At 42.9% G+C, this 9,305-nt stretch overlaps 1 protein-coding gene across 1 annotated transcript; it reads left to right on the top strand.

Annotated features, from left to right (window-relative positions):
• Nucleotides 1–542: 542 nt before the first annotated feature.
• LOC130500096 (uncharacterized) lies at nucleotides 543–2,115 on the top strand. The gene is made up of 4 exons (XM_056994804.1): nucleotides 543–894; nucleotides 964–1,058; nucleotides 1,162–1,491; nucleotides 1,570–2,115. The coding sequence occupies exons 1-4, from the start codon at nucleotides 543–545 to the stop codon at nucleotides 2,113–2,115; spliced, it is 1,323 nt and encodes a 440-aa protein (XP_056850784.1).
• The last annotated feature ends 7,190 nt before the right edge of the window (nucleotides 2,116–9,305 follow it).

Raw genomic sequence — 9,305 nt, 5'->3', positions numbered from 1 at the left:
CGCCGGTGGCTATGGCCAGCACGGGGCTAGCCGCCCGACGGCCACGGCCAGCACGGGCGCTAGCCGCCGGCGGCTACGGCCAGCACGGGGCTACCCGCCCGGCGGCCACGGCCAGCACGGGCGCTAGCCGGCGGCGGCTACGGCCAGCATGGGGCTAGCCGCCCGGTGGCCACGGCCAGCACGGGCGCTAGCCGCCGGCGGCTACGGCCAGCACGGGGGCTAGCCGCCCGGCGGCCACGGCCAGCACGGGGGCTAGCCGCCGGCGGCCACAGCCAGCACGGGATCTAGCCGCCCGGCGGCTACGGCCAATGCCGGGGTCGGCTGCTCGGTTCCTTCGGTTTACGGGTGTTCGTGTTCGTTTTCCGGAGGGTTTTTCGTATGACAAATAGACTTAGCCGTTGATTTCGAGATAACCGTTTTTGACCCCAACATCCCTTATTCACGAAATGCTCCTGAACCTGAAAACATACCTAACAGGCTAGAAAACAGATTAAATATATAATAAAGTACTAGTATACCATGGTTAAAAACAGGTAAAATCCATGGTATATCAGCTGGTAAAGTCCCTGGACGCTGAGGACCATATCTCACACCTCCAACAAGCCTTCACCACTCTCAGGAATTACAACATGAAGCTTAACCCTTCAAAGTGCTCGTTCGGGGTAAGCTCTGGGAAATTCCTAGGGTATATAGTTAGCCACAGGGGCATTGAAGCAAATCCAGAGCAGGTGAGAGCGATCCAGGTGATACCTTCCCCTCGCAACGTCAAGGAGGTGCAAAGGCTGACAGGAAGGATGGCTGCCCTAAGCAGGTTCATCTCCAGGCTATCCGATAAGTCGCATGCCTTCTTCGAAACCTTGAAGGACCCCAAGGACTTCCAATGGACTGATAAATGTGAGCAAACCATATCCGATCTCAAGGCCTATCTCACTACTCCACCTCTCCTCTCAAAACCCTTGGAAGGTGAGGTCTTATTGCTCTATCTGGCGGTATCAGAGCATGCAGTCAGTGCATTTCTAGTAAGGGAAGATGGAAGGAAACAGCATCCTATCTACTACGTGAGCAAATCCCTACTAGACGCGGAGACCCGCTATAGTCACCTCGAGAAGCTAGCATCTTGCCTTAGTCAACGTTTCTCGAAAGGTACGCCCCTACTTCCAGGCTCATCAAATCGTGGTGGTTACCTCCTTCCCCATCAAGGCAGTCCTTCATAAACCAGAAGTGTCTGGACGACTAGCAAAATGGGCCATAGAGCTGGGGGAACACGATGTGATCTTCTGGCCTGCAACAGCCATCAAATCGCAAGTACTAGCAAATTTCGTAGCAGAATTCTCTCCTGCCATGCTTCCAGCCTTGGAACAAGAGGTAAAGTTTTGTAATAGCGAAGGGGAGAAAGGCGAATGGACACTATACGTTGATGGATCTAGTAACATAAGGGGTGCAGGCGTAGCACTAGTCCTAACTTCCACGGGGGAATCAGCCTCAAGGGCCGTACGATGCAACTTCAAAGCAACGAACAACAAAGCTGAATACGAAGCTCTAATAGCGGGGTTAACACTCGCCAAACAGATGGGAGTAGAAGACATCCAGGTCTTCAGCGACTCGCAACTGATCATAAGTCAGGTCCAAGTAGACTACCAGGCAAAAGATCCAAGTATGATAAGATATCTATCCGTGGCTAAGCGACTACTGGACAGGTTCCGACACTGCAAGCTCACCCAGATCCCTAGGGAGCACAACTCCCAGGCCGACACTCCAGCTAATCTAGGGTCCGCCCTAGAAACGACGAGTCATATGAGCATCCCACTACTGGTACTCCAATGGCCCGCAACCGAAAAAGAGACGGAGCCTGAAGAAGTGTCCGTGGTAGACGAAGGAGAGACCTGGATGACTCCCATCATTAACTATCTAAGGTACGACACCTTGCCTGAAGATCGGGATGAAAGTCGGAAGATAAGGCGTCAAGCGGCCAGGTACTGCTTTTCTGAGGGGAAACTATACAGAAAATCCTTTTCAGGACCCTATCTACGATGTGTTACCCCTAGAGAAGCCGCCAGGATAAAAATTCAGGTCGTGCCTATCTACGATGTCCCTGTGTCTAGATCTACTCGATAAAAAATTCAGGTAATTTTTTTATTATAATTGAGTTCATGTCGTGTTTGGCACCGACCATGTGTTCAAGTCGTATATGGCACCACCGAAATTGTTTGGGTCGAAATAGGCACGTTTTCCCGTATATCAAAACGACGTCATTTTATCTTGTTAACGGTTGACTAACTTCTGTTAGAGTCAATGTAGATTTAGGCACGTTTTAAGAAGTTCGGGTAGGTTTTTTGAATTTTAATTAAGTTCAGGTCGTATTTGGCACTGAACATTTGTTCGGGTCGTATTTGGCACGATCGAAATTGTTCGGGTTGGAATAGGCACTTTACACTAACGCATACAGCCTCAGTGTCTATGACGAACCTCAGGGTTTAGTACGGCCTCAGGGTCTATATAGTAACCTCCGGGTTCAGTACGGCCTTCGGGTTTATAAAAGAGCCTCAGGGTTCAATACAGCCTCCGGGTCTGTAAGGAATCTCCGGATTCTAGATCACCTAAGGGTCGATCAAGGGCCTTTGGGTCTAACTAATCTTCGGATCTAGTAAGAACCTCAGGGTTCAAGGATCTTTGAATCCAAATACCAACCTTCAGGTTTGCCAAGAACCTCAGGGTTTAAAAGCATCAACCTCCGGGTTCGAGGTATCCATAGGGTTTAATCACGGTCCCCGTATCTAAGGATTAAACCCCAGCACTCAGAAACCTCAGGGATCAATGAGCAAACCTTCGGGTTCAATAAAACGACTTTCGAGCCTAGGTAAGGGACCTCAAGGTTTAAGGCCTTAAGAACTTCCGGGTTCTAGGGCTCAAGAACCTCAGGGTTCAAACCAAGCTAGAACTCTAGGGTTCTAAGCAAGGATCTTTCATTCCAAAACTAAAACTCAGGTTTTTAATAATGAATTACAGGATCTAACGCTTTTCTAAACATTTCAGGGTTCAGTCAATTTACTAACACGATCCAGGTCCTAGAGATTGATATCCATCCAAGGGGTTAATCCTTACAAGGGTCAAGCCCTCGCAAGGGGTCAATTCCTACAAGGGTCCATCCCTCTCAAGGTTTCAGCCCTTTTGATATACCATGAATTTCACCCGCTTTTAGCCATGGTATATGAGAGTTTTCAATCATATTTACTACGTTTTCAAAGTATTTTAGAGTATTTTCAGGCACAAGTACCTAACTGAAGAAAGCAATACTTTTGAGGCATTTTTGGAGTATTTTCACGAATGAAGAATCGACCGATAGGAAACTTGTGAGATCGGATGATTGAAGCCAATTACAATCGAGCGACATATATCAAAGAGTGTCGATCGACATTAAGCCATTCGATGGATTACGATTTAGAAGATTTTCAAGTATCACAAAGTATGCTATTTACACACCAAGTCCCTGGCCGCCTGTTAGGCTTTATATACTAGGGTTTTGTATCATTTTAAGGGCAGACTTGCCTAGAGACCTAGTGGAGAAGAGAAGCAATTTGGCTATCTTAGGAGAAGAGTTAGAGTTGGAGAGATAGATCTGAGACTACAAAACAGAGAAGATCTTGAACTCTTTTTTATTCTACTCATACTCTTTGTGTTCCTTATTTCATATTAAGTTTTTATTCAAACCATCATGATTTTGTCTCTCATGAATATGTCTGAGTAAACCTAATTGTTAGATTTAGGTTTCTCATAAGGGTGCGTCATGTGATGAGATTGTGACAACTGTTACGGTGATTAAATTAGTTCTTTCACTTTAGTTAGTCTTAACACTAGAATTATGATTGATCACCCTTAAATCTAGATCTTAGGATTGATGAGATAACCAACTGTATACTCTCAATTCCAGAAATAAACTAAAGTGATCTAACTGACTAGACACATCCGAAAGGTGGTCTAGATCATTAGAGAACGTTTTCAACCAAACCGATAATGCTTGCTAAAATTACCATCAATCGATACAACCATCGTTGTAGCGATCAATTGTTTGAAAGGTGTACGAACTATAGACTTAGAAAAAGAGAATCCTGATGCCGAGATCGAAATCAATCATCTGGACGAACCAAATATCGATCGATCCACTGGGAAGGAAAACGATCGACCGTCTGGTGGCACTAGCGATTGCAATACACAATCTACCAGTACTGAACGAGTCTATAGAACTCCACCCCCATTCCCTCCAAACAAACGGCAAACTAAGAAGGCATTGGAACATGCAATTTGCAAAAAGGCCTTCGATAAAATCACTTTCGAGATGCCTCTCAGTGACGCCATTAAGATAGCACCTCGGTGAAGAAGTACGTTAAATATATGATATCTTTGAGTGGAGAACAAAGCGTTATGATGGTGTCAGAGGAAGTAAGTGCGATGATACAAGGAGAAACTTCAATCAAAAGGACTGACCCTGGTAGTTTTGTCCTAGATTGCAAGATACAAAACGCACGATTTCCTCGATCTCTTTGTGATCTTGGTTCTAGTGTAAACCTCATGCCATACTCTGTAGCAGTTTCATTAGGTTATGATGAATTCGTTCCAACGCCAATCACGCTGGTTCTAGCTGATCGATCTATTAGGGTACCTGAAGGGATCCTCGTAGATGTACCAATCAAAATTGATGATTGCTTCATACCAACAGATTACGTTGTACTAAAGTATAAACAAGTGCCGAGGGACCCTCTTATTTTGGGTCGGCCCTTTTTGGCTACAGCCGGAGCAATCATAGATGTTAAAGGAGGAAAGATTAACTTAAATATCGGAGATATATCAATGAACTTCGACATGGAAAAGCTAGTCAAACGTCCTCTGATAGACGATCACGCCTTTTACACAGAAAAAGTTTCTGAGCTAGAAAAAGAATACCTTATGGATATATGTGCTGATGATTCACCAGAAGACGCATTCACTCCTGATGAACAAGAAATTCTGAGCGTAGATAGCAGGACAGAAGATTATGCGAAGCTTATGGACGCAAGTATCGGAATCAAAAATGAAGAAAATGATGACTCTGAAATCATTATGGATCAATACCTTAGGGAAACTATTGATCGATCATCTTCTTCATCGACCAACTGGAATAAAGAAAAAGCACCCAAAGTTGAACTAAAACCACTTCCAGCTGGCCTAAAATATGCATTCCTTTGCGATAAATCATATCCTGTCAATGTTAATGCCAATCTCACGAATAGAGAGCTTGCGCTCCTGTTAAACAAACTGCGTAAGTATAGGAGAGCGATCGGGTATTCTCTCGATGATATTCCCAGATTAGCTCCTGACCTTTGCATGCACCGTATCCACCTCGAAGAAGATGCAAAAACATCTATAGAACAGCAAAGGAGACTTAACCCAAACCTGAAAGAGGTAGTGAAAAAGGAAATATTTAAACTTCTGGATGCTGGAGTTATATATCCTATCTCAGACAGTAAATGGGTAAGCCCTGTACATGTTGTACCAAAGAAAGGTGGGATCACAGTGGTTAAAAATGATAAAGATGAACTTATCCCTACACGCACTGTCACTGGACAGCAAATGTGTATCGATTATAGGAAACTGAATGCTGCTACTAGGAAAGACCATTTTCCCTTACCGTTCATCGATCAAATGCTAGAAAGACTGGCCAACCATAAATATTATTGCTTTCTTGACGGATATTCGGGATTTTTCCAGATACCGATACATCCTGAAGATCAGGAAAAGACAACTTTTACTTGTCCTTACGGAACATTTGCATATCGCAGAATGCCATTTGGACTATGTAACGCACCTGCCACTTTCCAACGTTGCATGATGTCAATATTAACAGACATGATCGAAGATTTCATGGAAGTCTTTATGGACGATTTTTCGGTTTACGGATCGAGTTTTAAGGATTGCCTAGATAACTTGTGCAAAGTATTGGAAAGATGCGAAGAAAAGAATCTTGGCCTAAACTGGGAAATAGTTCATTTCATGGTAAACGATGGTATAGTCCTTGGACATAAAGTTTCTGCAGCTGGAATAGAAGTAGACAGGGCCAAAATCGAAGTAATGACTGGTCTACCGGCACCCACAAACGTTAAAGACATAAGGAGTTTCCTTGGGCATGCCGGATTTTACAGAAGATTTATACAAGATTTCAGTAAGATTGCTAGACCTCTGAATAATCTTTTATGCAAAGAGGTTAAATTCGATTTTACATGAGAATGCAAAGAAGCTTTCGAAGCGCTGAAGAAGTCTCTTATAACTGCCCCAGTCGTTCAACCCCCGGATTGGAATCTACCTTTCGAGATTATGTGCGATGCGAGTGATTTCGCAGTTGGAGCGGTTCTAGGGCAACGAAAAGATAAGAAACTGCACGCCATCTATTATGCAAGTCGCACACTCGACGAAGCGCAACGGAATTACTCTACCACATAAAAAGAGCTACTAGCAGTAGTTTATGCTTTCGAAAAATTATGCCAGTACTTAGTTGGAGCACATGTTATAGTCCACACTGATCATGCTGATATCAAATACTTAATGCAGAAGAAAGATGCTAAACCTCGACTCATAAGATGGATCTTATTACTCCAAGAATTCGATATTGAGATCAAAGATAAAAGAGGAGTAGACAACGGAGTCGCTGATCATCTTTCCCGAATTCGAATTGAGGATAAAGTTCCTATAGATGATTATTTCCCTACAGAGAATATCGCTCTTTTGGACACGTCATTCATATGCCACATATCGCTCAAATCTGACGGATTAGTGGACGACCCTAATAACGAATTGTCAACCGACATTACTGATACATGATCAATCGTATCCATCAGCAACAGAACATCAACAGAACTTATTGACATACCAGTTAAGGTTGCCTGTAATGCCTTGAATCATAACATATCTGATGTCTCTCTACAAGACGGAAATGCGATTGGACGGAACATCAAAGATCGACCTTGGTATGCCGATATAGTTAACTATTTACCGCTGATTTTGAACCAGAAAATTTAAAAGGTTATGAAAGGAAGAAATTCTTTCGTGAAGTTCGGAGATACCATTGGGACGAACCCTATCTCTAAAAGCACTGTTCTGACGGAATATATAGAAGATGCGTCTCTGAAGCCGAAATTCCAAACACTATTTACCAATGTCATAGCTCTGACTACGCAGGACATTTCGCCACTTTTAAAACAGTTTCCAAAATTCTCCAAGCAGGTTTTTGGTGGCCAACAACATTTTCGCGATGTTCACGCTCATATAGCACAATGCGACAGATGTCAGAGGAGAGGAAAAATAAGCAAGAGACATGAGATGGAACAAAACTTTATCTTGGAAGTAGAAGTCTTCGACTGTTGGGGAATAGATTTTATGGGCCCCTTCCCATCTTCTTATGGAAACAAATATATCCTAGTCGTTGTAGACTACGTTTCAAAATGGGTTGAGGAAGTTGCTTCTCCGACAAATGATGCATCCGTAGTTGTCAAAATTTTCAAGAGCATTATCTTCCCAAGATTTGGAGTTCCCAGAATAGTCATTAGTGACGGTGGATCACACTTCATCAACAAAGTTTTCGACTGATTACTTGAGAAGAATGGTGTCCACCATCGAGTCGCTACACCTTATCACCCACAAACCAGTGGACAAGTGGAAGTTTCGAACTGACAAATCAAAGAAATCTTGGAAAAAACTATTAGAATAGATAGGAAAGATTGGTCTCGCAAACTAGACAACGCCTTATGGGCATATCGGAAAGCTTACAAGACACCACTGGGAACGACACCCTTTCATTTACTTTATGGGAAATCATGCCATTTACCAGTTGAACTGGAGCACAAAGCAGCTTGGGCAACCAAATTATTAAATTTTGATATCAAGCCAGCTGCCGAGAGACGTCTAATTCAGCTCAACGAGCTCGATGAAATCCGACATTTGGCATATGAAAATTTGAAGTTATATAAGGAACGAACGAAAGCTTATCACGATAAGAAGATCATATCTAGACACTTTGAACCAAACGATCAAGGTCTCCTATACAACTCCAGATTAAACTTTTCCCTGGAAAACTAAGATCTCGTTGGTCAGGACCTTTTACCATCAAGGAAGTAAAACCTTCCGGAGCGCTAACAATCATTAGTGAAGAAGGCGACGAGTTCACAGTAAATCGGCAGCGAGTAAAGCATTATTGGTCCAAACCACCAGACATAAAGCTCCTTCCGCTGCTACCACCCCGTGATAACTAAATACAGTTATCCTAAGTAGTGCTGAAGACTTTAAACTAAGCGCTGAATGGGAGGCAACCCATTTTCTTTTTTATCTTTATTTCTTTATTTTTAATTGCATTTTCAATTAAATTTTGATCCTTATTTTCGTTTTAAATTCATTTTCATTTTCATTTTTATTTTTATTTTTTCTTTTATTTTTACTTAATTATTTTAGTTAGGATTTACAACTATTAGTTAGTAATGTTTAAATTATTTCTAAGCATTTACTTTTATAATTGCATTAAAAGCGATCGATATCAACCTTGTTGTATCGATCGACGCGGGGATGTCGAGGCAAATTCTCATTTAACTCGACATCCGCCTCTTCTTCTCTTATTTCGCAAACCCTAGCCAATTTCTAAAACCTCTTTTTCTCTCTCGTTTCTTGACGACTTCAATCGTTTCTTCGCCCCAATCCACTCGATTTCAAGTTCTCCCTCTGTTTCCATTAGCATTTCTCTCATTCTCCAATGTATTGATCCGAAATTCTCTTTGGATTGAAACTCTAGGGTTTGTGTTTTGAAATGGGTTAAATCGGGTTGATTTGGTGCAATTCTAGGTTGTTTTAGATGTTTTAACTGATTATCTGAGTGCTAGGATAGTTTGTTTTGCTTAGATCCTCTCTTTCGTTTCGTTTTTCGTATGGACTGTTGATTTGCAGGTTTCGCGAGTCGTTATCGATCGACAAAGACTCTGTCCGGTCAATCGATTTACGATTTTCTGATGAACACTGATTTGATCTATCGATCGACACACCCGAGTGTGCATCGGTCGATATGAATCTTTCTTGCGAATCAATGCTAACTTCACGTTTTATTTTTCTTTTCAGATGAGCACGGATTCGGACGTTGAGAGAGAGAGGAGGACAAAGAGGAGGAGTGATCGCGCTGGCCCTTGACACCGCCGGCAGCCACGAGTCCCAAGGGATGACGAGAGGCCTCCATGGCCATGTGATGATAAGACCCCCATCGAGAACAGAGAGGGTCACGATTTCTCGGACCCAAGGAA

The sequence above is a fragment of the Raphanus sativus genome, chromosome 9, assembly GCF_000801105.2.
Source record: "Raphanus sativus cultivar WK10039 chromosome 9, ASM80110v3, whole genome shotgun sequence".
Classification (NCBI taxonomy): domain Eukaryota; kingdom Viridiplantae; phylum Streptophyta; class Magnoliopsida; order Brassicales; family Brassicaceae; genus Raphanus; species Raphanus sativus.
This window is presented reverse-complemented; position numbering and strand designations above follow the sequence as displayed.